Below are 15,210 nucleotides of genomic sequence, written 5' to 3' on the forward strand. Positions count from 1 at the left end.
CCATGATTAACACCCTCTACAATAAAAATGGTTAATCAACCTCTCATAATTACAAAAAAATGAACAAAATGAAAAATTATGATTGGTTGAATGAGGTTTTCAYRGTTTTTACAAATTGAGTGGTTTTTATTTGAACCCACCCCTATATATATATATATATATATATATATATATATAAGAGACTTCAGCTCTTCAGTTGAGCATTCAGCTGGTTGCCTAGGCTCTCAGGAGTTGATGGTCGCAGTGGTGGTGGAGTTGGACTCATGTGCTCTATGATGGATTTGTCCTTCAGTAGTCGCTTCAGCTCATCTACCTGCTTGTGCATGGATGCTTGAACCACAACTAGAGCACCTGTCAACACTTATGTGGTTGTTTCGAGTAAGATAACACTAGGGGCACTGAGCCTTCCTGTTGACACGACAGTTGAATCAACTGTGTGACCTACATTCAATGTTGGCAGAGATGTGGTACTGGTAGGGTTTCCATCATGTAGAAGATACCACTCTGGATGTTCCAGCGGGTTCACGAAGAACCGCTGGTTGAGCAACAGATGCTCCAGGTGTTTGTGTCCTAAAAGCTGTATCAGGCGCTAGACTGGATGTGCACACAAATGATGGCGTAGACTGGGGCAGCGGTCTACTTATTTCAATATCCACACTCTCCGAGTGAGAGGTGGATAACATATGTGGTTCATCCCCATGACTTGATGAAATTAACACCTGTTGAGAGGTGCTAGAGTGGATATGAAGGGTGTGTAATTGCGTAGCTGGGTCCATTACGGCTTGTTCAATACCGGATCCCAACAGATGAGACCCGATAGTAGATGTGAGTATCTGGCTTATGGTGGGTAGTGAACAGTCCTCACAATTTTTTTTTTCCGTTTCTCACGCTCCGTCCCATCACTCATTCTCTCAACATTTTTAACTCCTCCCTCATCCGTTCTTATGTCACCCACTGCTGTTGATACAATTAGATCAAGATCCATGACAACAACATCATGGATTGATTCTTCTTCATTGTTGGACTCCGTAATCTCTGGTATTGCACCGATGTGAGATGGTAGGTGTTCAATGTTGTTGGGCGTTTCATCATTGTTTGAGGAGTCAGAATCCTCTGAAGATGAGGATTCAACGGCAATAGGCATTCCTCCATTCGATAAATCATCTTCACCATCAGAAGAGTCTAAAGCAGAACCAGAGGCACCCCCTCTACGCCCCCTACTCATTGTCTTCTTCTTGTTCACTACCTAGACCTACCTCCCCACCTACCTTAGGGATCGGTCCTTGGGGGAGATCCAACTGGTTCTAGCTGGACCATTATACCGTGGGCCTCTCTATAAGCTAACGACATTCCTAAAAGGTGATTTAAAGGAGGAATTGTATGAAGCAACCATAAGGCTTTGTGATGCCGGAGAACGAATATGAAGTGTGTAAATTAATTAAATCACTTTATGGTCTAAAATAGACCCAAAAAAAGTGGCATCAAAAGTTTGATGAAGTCTTTTTGTCCCATGGTTTTCATTTAAACCAATCGGACAAATGTGTTGATAATAACGATAAAGGCATCACAATTTATTTACATGCTGATGATATGTTAATCTTTGGGACAGAACAAGACATGTTGTTTTGACAAAAGAATTTTTGTCATCTCAATTCTCAATGAAGTGATCCTTGGGATAAGATTAAATGGGAGAACAAAGGTTTGGCCATAACACAATCTCACTAAGTTTAGAAAGTGTTAAAGAAATTTAACATGTTAAATTGTTCACCCGTAAGTACGCCTGTGGATCCAACTGAAAAGCTTATGCTCAACGAGGGTGAAGCCGTTTCACAATTAGAATAATCTAAGACAATCATATGCTTCATGTATGCCATGACAAACTCTCGACAGGATATTGCCTATGCCGTTGGTAGATTGAGTCGGTTTACTGGTAGACCGAGTACTCATCATTGACAAACGGTAAAAAGGTTATTCAAATATTTGAAGGGAACCATGAATTATGGTGTTTGCTTCGGAGACAAGGGAGGGGAGAGAATAGTGTTCACCGGAGTGGGGAGGGGAGTAATGGTGTTCATTTNGGGGGCTATATTGGACAGAAAAACACAAAAAGTAGACCACCTGTGTACTTTATGAATGATAGGACCGAAAATCATAAAAGAGTCATAGACGAGGGAAGAAAATGTAATTCACTTAATTAATTATGTGTTTTTGTCTTTTACATCAAATGACATGAGCACATCCATCCACCTATCTAATAAAGAGAGAAAGTAGTATCAAATATTAGTATAAACAAACAAAGAATAGAGTGTAAACTGAACGACAAATGATGAGGCATCCCTTATAAAGTAATCCACATATGAAGAAGGCCAAGTTGTCTCTTTATACAGATCTCTCTTTTTGGAGTCCCATTGCTTGTCTATATTTGTATCTGCATTTCCAAACAATTTTATCATATGCTTCATTAATTAATGCAGAATGATTCTTATGGACGGTTTGGAACCTCTTCCTTTTGTCTGCCTTGCTACTCCACCCCCCATATATTAGTGGTTCCCTTCTTCCCAACATAAACATTAATCATCAACTTCATGAATTAGTAATATATAATTAAACTTTTCTTCAAGCATGTCCAACTTTGTCCAAGATTTCCAAGATGATGATGACGAGCAATTCCCCACCACTACACTCATGCAAGCATCACATGGAAGTCCTGAAAATTCCATTCATCCTACAAATACAACATCAAAGAAGAAACGCAATCTCCCTGGGAATCCAGGCAAGCTACAGTTTTATGTTTGCTTTTTGTTACCCATGTAGCATATCGAATCTGTATTTCAAATCTAATATTCCTTGGAAAAGAATGCATGACTCAATTCTTCATACCATTAACCGCCTCTTTTCCTTAGAAAGATCATACATATATATATATATATATATATATATATATATATATATATCTATACTATCTTATTAAGCAAAAGTCTTAAAGTCTTAAATTACTAAATAATTTTTGACTTAATTATATTATTATATATTATATATACTGTGAAAAAATATTTTTAATATTTACGATTTACGATTTATACTTTTATAGTTATTTATTTATATATACTATATATTTTGGCGTTAGATTGTCCAAATTGCACTGTATATTATGGACAAGAAAGAGGGTAAACAGTTGAAATTTCATTCTAAAACCCATCTTTTTTGGTCTTTTCATGACTTATGATCTGTCAAATTTGTAGTTTTCTTTATTRGTTTTGAGTGTTTATCTTAAAACTCAAGTTTCTTGGTTCTTTGCTCTTGGTGTAAATCGAACACATTTGTGGAATCGTTTAAATATGTTGAATTTTAAATATATTGGATTTTAAACTGTCATACATTTTTTTTTCATTGATAGTCTATAATTGGAACCATAACTTTTATTTATTCAAATTGTATTAATATGTAAAGACCAAGTGTAACCTATATTATCGTTAAATCTTATCTTATAAAACCAGTGGAACTTCAAAATCGTTAAAATTCATGGCTCCGGCCGCATTGCGCGGGTACTAATATATGCTAATTAACTAGTTTCTTTTTTCCATTTCCCGTTTCCTTATTTAATTTCTATAAATTTTTTAAGACTAGGATCAACTGTATGTATATTACTAACTTGATGGTTTTTAAACATTAATTTCAGATCCTGAAGCGGAAGTTGTGGCCTTGTCTCCAAGGACTCTAATGGCCACAAACCGCTATATATGTGAAGTTTGCCATAAAGGATTTCAGAGAGATCAGAATCTTCAACTCCACAGGAGAGGTCACAATTTGCCATGGAAGCTAAAGCAAAGGCCAGCCAACATTCAAGTGAAGAAGAGGGTGTATGTTTGTCCTGAGCCAAACTGTGTGCACCATGAACCTACTCGGGCTCTAGGTGATTTGACAGGCATAAAGAAGCATTTCTGTAGGAAGCATGGGGAGAAGAAATGGAAATGTGACAAGTGCTCCAAACGTTATGCTGTACAGTCCGACTGGAAGGCTCATGCCAAGATCTGTGGCACACGTGAATACCGTTGTGATTGTGGCACCATATTTTCAAGGTTTAATTGTCATGCATCCTTATATCTATTTTCTTTCTTTATACTACTCTATCTCGCTCTCTCTCTCTCTCTCTCTCTCTCTCTCTATATATATATATATATATATGTTTCACTCCAGTATTCTATGAATGTTCAGTACTAATTTCTTTTCTTTTTGTGCAGGAAGGACAGCTTTGTCACCCACAGAGCCTTTTGCGATGCACTGACGGAGGAAAACTATAAAATGAACCTAAAAGTTGGTGCAACTGGAGGAGTATTACAAGAGCTGTCAGGATCCTGCACAAACACAAACATCATGTCTATTAGCAATCATGATAAATCGCTATCTTTAAACTCCCACATGTTGAATGATCATATGGATACAATGTTCAATCAGAGAACAATGCGACCATGCTTCAGCTCTTCAGTAGTAGGTGCAAATAACTCTCCCATGGTTGCTTACACCTCAGCAACTGCCTTGCTACAGAAAGCAGCTGAGATGGGTGCAAAGGTAAGTGATAACACCATCACCCCAATTCTCTTAAGGGGATTCACTGGCTACTCTACCAGTAGCTTTAACTCCTCAACCATTAGTGTTCGCCATGTTTCCTCCATGGATAATTGTAACAATAGTGGCTTACATGCTGTAAACCCAGAATTATTTGACAAGAACATGGAGATAGGTAGGAACGGTAGGACTGGTTATGGTATCAGTACTACTACTGAGAGTGGGTTATATGATTCTTCTCTTCTTATGCATTCATCAAAGGAAAATTCTGGTAACCTCTTGGAAAGACAAGTATTCATGGGAGGTGGTGAAAGAACTACTGTTGATTTCTTGGGGGTAGAGCCAGGAGGTCACTCGAGTCTTTGTGGGAAAAGAGACTATGATGTGAGCTTACCTTATTCACATGAGCACCAGAGTCTACACCAACAACAATCAGATTGGTAAACACAATCATGGAAGAATTTTTTTTTGCTTATTTTGATAGCTTGATCCACTAGATACAGTAACATCTCTATTTAATCATCAGAGAGGGTTCCTGTTTCTAGTACTTGGTGAACAGACAGCAAAAGAGTTGCTAGTTTTGATTGCTTTCTAGGTCCCAAGGATAATAAAGTTTCAAGTTTTTAAACTTTCAAGTCTTCCCCCTCCCCTTATAGACATGACGTCAAACGCAACGGCAAGCATTGGTTACCAGCAAGGTAAAGATCACATTATTATTGGATTTCGATTGTGGTCATCATCAACCCCATTTAATTACCAATCGAAACCATTTTTGTATTATCCTTAAACTTTATAAAACGAATAGGCGAACGCTAGTTATGTTGATCAACAACTGAATTTGGTTGGTGATATTGTTGGGTTTCTATATGTTTTACCTTTTGTCTTGACTTATACTTTTACAGAAAAATAAATTTACTAAAAGTTAAGTTACAAAATAATGCTAGGATCGTATATAAGAACACATAGAAATATCAAATTTAGTTACAAACTTACATTCATCAATGCTATACTTGGGTACAACTATTTTACGAAAGATGTGTCGTTATATAATTATAATGATGCATTGAATAAAGTCTTCAATCTGATCCTCATAGCGGGTTATGTCGTACCCCAAAAAAGTTGTTTAGCATACTAGAGCGGTTCTGTGAAGCAAAGAGATTCTGTTTTTATCGAGAAGAGTCCTTTAGCATATTTTGAGGGACTATAGAACACGAGATGAGTTATCCATGTAACCCATCAAGGGTCTTGTTCAATCTGCAGGTTCATGATGATACTTTGACCGAGCTAATCAGAACCCCATCACTCTGAAAGCTCTACTCTAACTCCTCATAACCTAATAAAAATCTGATCTCCCCGCTAGCCATAAACTAGTTAACACAATATTGGTGAACCATATAAAACTGGTATGTCAAGTTTTACTCTTGTTTATGTTGTTTACTTTATTGCATAAGTCATAACAAAAACTAAAAACAAATTTTGCTTTCTAAAGTTATACTTTAGTTACACTTTTACAAATTCTCTTTAAAGGAATAGCTGCTAGGAGTAGGGTGGTGTCTTTTATGGTATTGAATTCTGAGATGGCACCCAAGGAGCACAAATGACAAGAGAGAACCCTAAACCTGCCAGAAGACAGGGATGGTCCAAGCATTTTGCCCTTGCTCAGTGTATATATCAGTTAGCTTGAAAAAGAGCTCCAAGATCATACAACATTTTCAAAAGTTCATGCAGAAGAACGAGAGCAAGAACCAACATTTGTTTATTATGGTTGTTTTAGTGTTGGCAAGAGTTCGCACTGCTCTACACACTTTGATTCTTTTCAGGCTCTAAAAGTTTCGGTTCCCAAGAATTCAATTGCTTGAGGCCTATATTCCCCATAGGACAACATAAATAAAACATGTTAAGTAACTTTTTCTGTGTGCACAATAAAAAATCTTACCTCATAGCACATCCAGCCCACCAACACAATAGTAACAACAACCAAAGCATTTGATTTACTGTATACATCTAGTTATGCCATCATCCATTTAGCTAAATCAAGTTAGGATCAAGGATTTGGCTGTAGATGCAGTGATGGCACATTGCTCGTTCTTCACTCTAGACCAAGCCTGTATCAAACACTTCCAAAAATACCAATCAACGAAGAACCACCAAACACGATAATGCGACCTTTATCAACATTTTCACAGCTTCGTTTAATTAGCTTTACTTCTTCGAATCTTGGAGATAGATTCGCTGTATGAAACATGGTCTTTATGGATGAGAGATAGATGATTCATAAGTTGATATTTATTTTCAAACTTCTGCTGAGGGGTGCAATTATGGACCTGTAGCTGCAGGGCCAGTTGTTAAATTTTGTTCATTAGACGCAAATGAATCTTAAGTTCCAGAAGCTGGTTTTTGTTTAGTGGATGATGACAAGATTGTTGGATTCATGGGTTGTAGCAGTTGGTGTGTTGTTGCCACTAATGATCTTAGTTGTATTCGGATGAATATAATTTTGACTCCGATGTGGGCACTTCAGAGCGATTTCTATTTCCCCATTTTGACTGTATTTTTCTCGATAGTCATGGAACAACTTTTTCATATTCTTAATCTTGATATCCTACTTTTCTCAATAGTCATAGGACCACCGTTCTCTTATTCAATAAAGCAAGGATTCCTTTCGCTTCGAGTGATGCATCAAGCAACTTGCACTACCAAAATTACCCTCTTTTTCGGCGACAACTCCGCCGGAAATTGGTTTTTCCGGCGGATTTGTCCGCCGGAAAGAGGGCGCCGGTGATTCGTTTTCCGTCGAGTTTTCCGGCGGATGCTTTATTTTTCCAGCGGATTCCGGCCGTCGGAAACCTTTCGCCGACTTAATTAAGAAAATTTGATTTTTACTTAATAAAAAAATTAAGAAAATTTTTAAAATGAAAATTTAATTTACGGGCGGATATTTCAGCCGGAAATCCACCGGTTTTTTTCTCTCGCCGGATACGGTTCATGAAAGCCCAATACAGTTCATTAAAGACCAATACGGTTCATTAAAGACCAATACGATCCACCAAAGCCCAAACCATTCATTAAAGCCAATACGTTCCATTAAAGCCCAATACGGTTCATTAAAACCCAATACGGTTCATTAAAGACCCAATACGATCCATTAAAGCCCAATACCTTCCATTAAAGCCCAATCGTTCCGTCGAAGCCCAATACGTTCAATTAAAGACCAATACGGTTTATGAAAGGCCAATACGGTTCATTAAAGACCAATACGATCCACCAAAGCCCAAACCGTTAATGAAAGCCCAATATGGTTCATGAAAGCCCAATACGGTTCATGAAAGACCAATACGATCCATTAAAGCCCAATATATTCCATTAAAGCCCAATACTTCCATTAAAGCCCAATACTTCCATTAAAGCCCAATCTCCATTAAAGCTTAGTACGTTTAATTAAAGACCAATACGGTTCATTAAAGCCCAATACGGTTCATTAAAGACCCAATACAATCCATTAATGTCTAATACGTTCCATTAAAACCCAATACGGTTCATTAAAACCCAATATTCATTAAATCCCAATACGATCCATCAAAACCCAATACGTTCCACTAAAGACCAATACATTACATTAAAACCCAATACGGTTCACGAAAGCCCGATACGGTTCATTCAAGACCAATACGATCAATTAAAGCCCAATAAGATCCATTAAAGCCCAATACAATCCATTAAAGTTCAATACGATATATTAAAGCCTAATAGAACCGTTAAAGCCCAATACGATCCATCAAATCCCAACTAACATTCATTAAAGCCCAATATAACTGTTAAAATACAATACGATCCATTAAAGCTCAATAGAACCGTTAAATCCCATTAACATCCGTTAAAGTTCAATACGATCCATTATTTAAAGAAAAGTTTGAAAAATGAGAAAAAAATATTATTCCGCCGGAAATTGTTATTTCTTTTTTTTATAAAGAAAATATTTAATTATTCGCCGAAAATTGGTAAAAAAAATTTAGAAATCCGCCGGAAATTGTAATTTTTTTTAATATTTAATTATCCGCCGGAAATGGTTAAATAAATTTTTAAAAAATATTTAATTGTCCGCCGGAAATTGTTAATTCTTTTTTTTAAAAAAATATTTAATTATCCGCCGGAAATCCGCCGGTAAAGAGAGAAGATTATATGTAAATTCAAGATTAAAGTACGTACTTATGAAATCCGCCGGAAATAGGAGTCAATGATATGTTGACTTTTTTGGTGTCCGCCGGTAAATTAGCGGCGGATTCCGTCCGTCGAAAATGGCGCCGGAAATGACCAGTTTTCTAGCAGTGTTGGAGATAGAGACCTCCTTATGATTGTTTTTGGTAATGTATTTGAGTTTTCTTATTCTTTTTTTTTTTCAAGAACAAATTAGGGTTTTTTAATCAATATTTCATACTTTTGGATTTTAAGGATCGTAAGCCATTTTATGACCTATGCCTCTTGGTTTAATCAATATTTCATAACCCCGGCTATTTGTTCGGCATAAAACGTATATGTGGACGTTCTTGTGTTTGATTTTTGCTATGACAATTATACATATTATATTAATATGGGAGTTTTTAGTTTTGTATTAAAAAAATAATAAAATAGATTTTTGATTCTAGATTATTCACATAATCCAAGTTAAATTGTTAGGAGACTGAAAATTCTGAATAAAATCATATTATATGTTAGGTTTTCTTTGACTTTTTAATTTGTAATTGCGATAATACTGTGTTTTTTGAATTAAATTTTGCTAACTTTTTCCTATCATCAACCATGTCTAACTTAATTTATGTATCAATCCATTTGTATTTAAACCCTTTAGTGATTTACGAAAACGTGAGAACAATCTATTAATCTCATATTGTGATAAAAATTAAAATTAAAAGATTTTTTAAATTAAAATTAAAATTTAAAAAGTTTAAAAAAAATTGAGATTCAAAAAGGTAATAATGGAAATCAATATCATAAAATCTTAAACACGATCACATGATCATCCTCAAAATTATAGTGATTATCCTTATCTTTATTAGGTATCGATTAAGATTTCAAGGAGAAATCAACGAACAAAGAAGCAGTAAAGTCGCAGGAATCAAGCATCAAGCATCAAACAGTAATCGATCAAGAAGAAGCGTTTGCATGCAACAATCGAACAATAAGAAGAAGGAACACAATCACTACTAGAAAACTGGGCATTTCCGGCGGACATATTCCGCCGGAATTTTTCCGGCGGATTACCGGCGGTATTTTAAAAAGTCAACTTTTGTTGACTTCCGCCGGAAATCAGCCGGTAATCCGCCGGAAAAATTAAACCGGTTATATTTCCGGCGGATTTATTAATTAAGGGTTAATTAATCTTTAAAAAGTAATTAATATTTGGAAAAAAATGGGAAAAGATATTACCGGCGGATTACTGGCGGAATAATTCCGCCGGAAAAGTTTAAAAATTCAAAAAATTCAAGGTATCTCATTCGATTAGGATTAGTTTATCACACATTTATCACAACGAATTACTGACGAAATCAATTAAACGATTTTGTGATATGGGTGTGATAATCATGTGATATCAATATCACTCGATTTGATCAATGTTTTGATGGGTTAGGTTAGACATTGTCACAACGATTTCAGATGGTTTCGATAGATTAGGATTAGACAATCACACATTTATCACAACGAAAACGATTTGATGTGATATGGGTGTGATAATCATGTGATATGAGTGTGATAATCATGTGATATCACTATTATAACATCACTTGCGCACTCAATTTGATCATGATTTCGATTGGTTAGGGTTAGACAATCATACATTTATCATAATGATTACTCATGGTTTTGATAGGTTATCATTACACTCGATTGATCATGGTTTCGATAGGTTATAGTTACACAATCACACAATTATCACAAGGGAAGAGAAGAAAGTGGAAACGAACGTCCAGAAAAAATGGATAATTATAATTAATTAAAATAAGATAAAAATAAGATAAAAATTACTTAATTACATTATTGTCCTTATTAATTTATTTATATTTAATATAAGCTAATTTATTAATTAAAAAAGTTTGTGGTTATTGGGTTGTTCTCGCGTTCTCGTAAATTACAGAGGTTCTCGTTTGAACCTCCACCTATATATATATATATATATATATATGTGTGTGTGTGTGTGTGTGTATGTGTGTGTGTGTGTATATAGGTGGAGGTTTAAAAGAGAACACCTCCATTTTACGAGAACACGAGAATACCTTTATCACATGCGATGAAACGCATGAGAGGATCCTATGATGTGCAAACGACGTGTTCTACGACTTAGCTCGCGCCAAAGGTTGTCTGTTGTAAATCCCATTTTTTAAAAATGTACAAATAATATTATATGAGCCTTTAAATATTTTTTTAAATTAATTTGAAGTGTTAAAATATTTACGTAATAGATTAAAGACAATAATTGTAGAAATCTTAAATAAATAAATAATGAAAAAAAAAAAAAAAAAAAAAAAAAAAGAAAAGAAAAGAAAATTGTTTTGTTTTATTATTGGACAAAAAATGTAATATATCACGTCAGGAGAGGTCTAGCTGTAAATGTCAGAAACTTGAGGGGACCGAATGTCATCTTTTTCAAAGATGAGGGACCTGTTTTGCCAATGGTACATATCTGTTTGAAGAAAAGGACCCATCAGCCAAAAACTCGCGATTTAGTCCGATTTCGTCAACTAATAAGCCAAAACTCTTGCATATAAATATAGAATACCGGCTTAGGATCATTTTGGTTTAAATAGCTAGAAAAATCGTTGAGTTTTGAGAGAGAAATATGAGTTTGAAGTTCGGAATAAAAAATCTCGATTTTTCACCGATKTTGGGTGAGATTCTTAACCAAATCTCTTGATTTTTATGTCTATGACTTCGTTTTTAAGTACTCTATAAACCCCAGTAGCCTCATGTATCATATTTGTGTTTTCGTGGTTCGATTTTTATGTTTTTAAGTTTTAGTTTTAAAAACAAACTTTAAATGAGTAAATGAAACTCATTTCTTGATGAAAATTCGTGTTTTTTATGTCAAAGTGTTGGTAAAAATATTACCAAGAGTTTGGTGCAAAAAGAATGAAGAAAAATGGTCAAGAAACGAACCATTTTCAAGCTCAAAAGTCCAAAAATCGCTCAGCCATGGCTGCTTGTGCGACTGGGTCAGGCGCCGGGTCGGTCAACGGGTCGAGCGGGTCCGATGGGTCGGACCTGACCCGCGTCTGTTTACCCCTTTTAAAAATATAGGAATAAAGGCGTTGAGGTCGGGATTCAAACCCGCGACCTTAGCCTTGCGCGTTAACCAGTAAGCTAACATTAAGTTTTGTTAATCTTATGCACTGATATTATTAATATACACAAACAATTAAGTTTAAAAAATTGAATAATTTTCTTCATAATAACTTTATGAGATTTTCATCAAGTTTATTTGTATTTTGTAAAATACAAACTTTGACCCAATTTCGATTATTTATCTCATTACCAAAATAACCCTATAAATGGGAAATCGGTATTTTAGCAATACTTTGCGTATTTGCTTCCAAAATTTACCGAAATAACCATATATCTTGGGGATTAGTCTATGAGCTTTATTTTTATATTATTATTTTTATAAAATTACCAAAACGACCATATGTTTGAAAATCGGTATTTTAGCAATACTTTACGTATTTGTTTTATAAAATTTTCGAAATGATCCAATGTCTTGCGAATTAGTATCTAAGTGTACGTTATTTTAAATCTAATCCCTATGAAATTACCAAAATGACCATATAATTTGGAAATCGGTATTTTAGCAATATTTTACGTATTTGCTTTATAAAATTACCGAAATGACCCAATGTCTTGGGAATTGGTATATAAGTGTTATTTTAAATCTATTCCCTATGAAATTACCAAAATGACCCTACAACTTGGAAATCGGTATTTTAGCGATACTTTACGTATTCGCCCTATAAATTACTGAAATGACCCTATATATTGGGAATTGGTATCTATGCTTTTTTGATTATTATCCTTGTGAAATTACCAAAACGACCTCACAATTAGGGAATCGGTATTTTAACAATACTTTGAGTATTGCTTAATAAAATTACCAAAATGCCCCTATGCTTTGGGATTGGACTTTTAAGCACAGATTTAATATTCGACTTATGAAATATACCAAAAATGTTCTAAACTAGGGAAATGGTTAAAGCTATACCTTTGGTATTCGACTTCTTAAGATTTACCAAAATGTCCATAGAATTGGAAAATTGGTATTCTAAACATTATTTCGAGTATTAATTATGTTGAACTTTAAAGTTATGAAATGATCGTTATTTATATGTGTGACATATTGTCACCATTATTCACTTGCAAATCTTAAAAAAAACGTGTTGACCACAAAACATTATTTACGTTGCAAACAATTTAGTTTTATTATTTTGGTAAAATACTTATTGTTCAAGAAAATGTGAAATGTATTGCTTATTTTTATAAAATGAACGAGTAACAATTAATATTATAACGACGTCATATAATTAAATAATATTTCAAGAAAATAATTGAGAGAAACATGAGATATGATGGTATCGGGGGTTGATCAACAAAAAAATGTTAAGAAAAGTCGTGTTAAGATTGCTAAGGAATAGTAATCAATTTAATTACGATTATTTAAGATGCTTAGAAATGATATAAATTATCATGTAGGTTGCGGTTTTTGAGAGAACGATCTATCGAACGTTAACGATTTAAGGTGAGTAAATTATGCGATTTTTATGGGATATATACATGATTATTAGAAAAGTATTTTATCCATGATATTTGCATGATGTGTTTATATGCATATGATGATAACTTGATTATATTGATGTGCATGATATTTAAGTATGTACATGATATGAAAGGTGATGTTGATGAGAAAGATTATGATGACTTGATATATCAATATGATATTCAAATATGTGTATAATGTGGAAAATAACGATGATGCATATGTGATTTATGTTGTCACTTGCATGAGATGTATGTTGCATGTCACGATGAGATTTGCATTAATGAGTAAGTATTGCAAATAAATGATATGCAACTAGTATGATTCGGCAAGATTCGTCCATCGTACGGGGTGGGTTGGACATGAAAGGAGGGCTTGCAATTCCGAGGTCTTTGAGTCCTCGTCCATAGAATACGCCACATACGCAAAAAAAAAGTGACGAATCGAAGCCTCACTTGCAAGATAATAACTAAAATACACTAAAACATTGTTTATATGTGCATGTGATCATGAAACCATATTGTATTCACTAAGCTTTTAGCTTATACTATACATGTATATATCTCAGGTGTCATTTGTCAGTAGACGAGTCGAATGAAGAAAGACGAGACTTTGTTTTGAATCATGCTTGATTAGATATTTTAATTAGCATTGATTATGTTAAAGTATTTTACGCTTCCACAATTATGTAACGAGTTATGTTTAACACATTATGTATGTTTGAATTTTTAAGTTCGTATTTAGTTCATAACATAAATTATTAAGAATGACGTCATGACACTCGAACGAAAGAAAAAAATTGGGGCGTGACATCTACGTCTATGATTTAGCATAACATGTGATGGTCTTGATTGATTATAATATCATATCAATAACACCCTTATCATATGTGATAATACATGTGAGGGGCTTAGTGGTGTAAGGGCGACTTGACCCGCAACCAACATCGCATTGGAAATCGTCCGCGTCTCTGATTTAGTATCATATGTGATGAAAATAATAGTATCACATGTGATTGTCTATAGTAAAAGGGTGTACTCGCGTTCTCGTTTGAGCCCTTCCCTATATATATATATATACACACACACACATATATACATACATGCATGCATATATCGATAGGGAAGGATAAAATGCAAAACAAACCATTAGTACAAATCGTAAAAACCTCATTCAACCAATTATAATTTTCTTTTTTTTTAATTATAGGGTTTGATTAGTCATTTTTATTATGCAGTGCGTTAATTATGGACATTTATTAATTTTAGTAAACAAAAATCATCAAAATGAGAAATACATGAAACAATTTAATTTTTACATTGAAACAAAAATATATGAAAGAATTTTATCAAGAAATGAATTATTTGAAGCAATTTCATCATATTAAATAATTTCATAAATTTTTAACTAAATTAAACAATGAAATCGACGATTTTCACGGTTTATACACATGATTTGCTTTGTATTTTATCCGTCTCCGATATACATACATAACAATCTGACATTATTAATTAATTCTAGGCGTTTATCAAAACCATATAATTTAAGTTTTGTATATTTTTATATTGTCTGTGGTCAAAGCAAATCGTCTAAAATTGTATTGATGCGGAATATAAAATAAATAATTGCACGAGTCCATATTAATTTCTTTCTAAAACGGCTGGCTGGCTGACTGGCTTCCAATGTAGACATATATGCTGACTAGGGGTTGATCCTCGATCGTTTTCTCTTGCAGGCAACAACTAGTCGTCTTAAGGCTGCTACTACTACCACTACACATTTGGCATCCAATATATATATATATATATATATATATATATATATATGTGCTGCTTCTTCTTACCCTA

At 34.2% G+C, this 15,210-nt stretch overlaps 1 protein-coding gene across 1 annotated transcript; it reads left to right on the plus strand.

Annotated features, from left to right (window-relative positions):
- The first annotated feature begins 2,622 nt into the window (after window positions 1–2,622).
- LOC112502445 (protein indeterminate-domain 2-like) lies at window positions 2,623–7,428 on the plus strand. Its single transcript, XM_025106351.1, has 4 exons — window positions 2,623–2,732; window positions 3,675–4,079; window positions 4,242–5,006; window positions 7,185–7,428. Exons 1-4 carry the CDS (start codon window positions 2,623–2,625, stop codon window positions 7,426–7,428), a joined length of 1,524 nt encoding a protein of 507 aa, XP_024962119.1.
- Window positions 7,429–15,210: the final 7,782 nt, after the last annotated feature.

This window comes from Cynara cardunculus, unplaced genomic scaffold (assembly GCF_001531365.2).
Source record: "Cynara cardunculus var. scolymus isolate 2C unplaced genomic scaffold, CcrdV1 Un_Scaffold_1441, whole genome shotgun sequence".
Classification (NCBI taxonomy): domain Eukaryota; kingdom Viridiplantae; phylum Streptophyta; class Magnoliopsida; order Asterales; family Asteraceae; genus Cynara; species Cynara cardunculus.

Excerpts from the sequence above, each read along its gene's own strand:
- LOC112502445 (XM_025106351.1), top strand. The coding sequence starts at position 2,623 with ATGTCCAACTTTGTCCAAGATTTCCAAGATGATGATGACGAGCAATTC. Across the intron at positions 4,080-4,241 it reads TGTGGCACCATATTTTCAAG|GAAGGACAGCTTTGTCACCC; the intron begins GTTTAATTGTCA and ends CTTTTTGTGCAG. Across the intron at positions 5,007-7,184 it reads CACCAACAACAATCAGATTG|TCATAGGACCACCGTTCTCT; the intron begins GTAAACACAATC and ends TTTTCTCAATAG.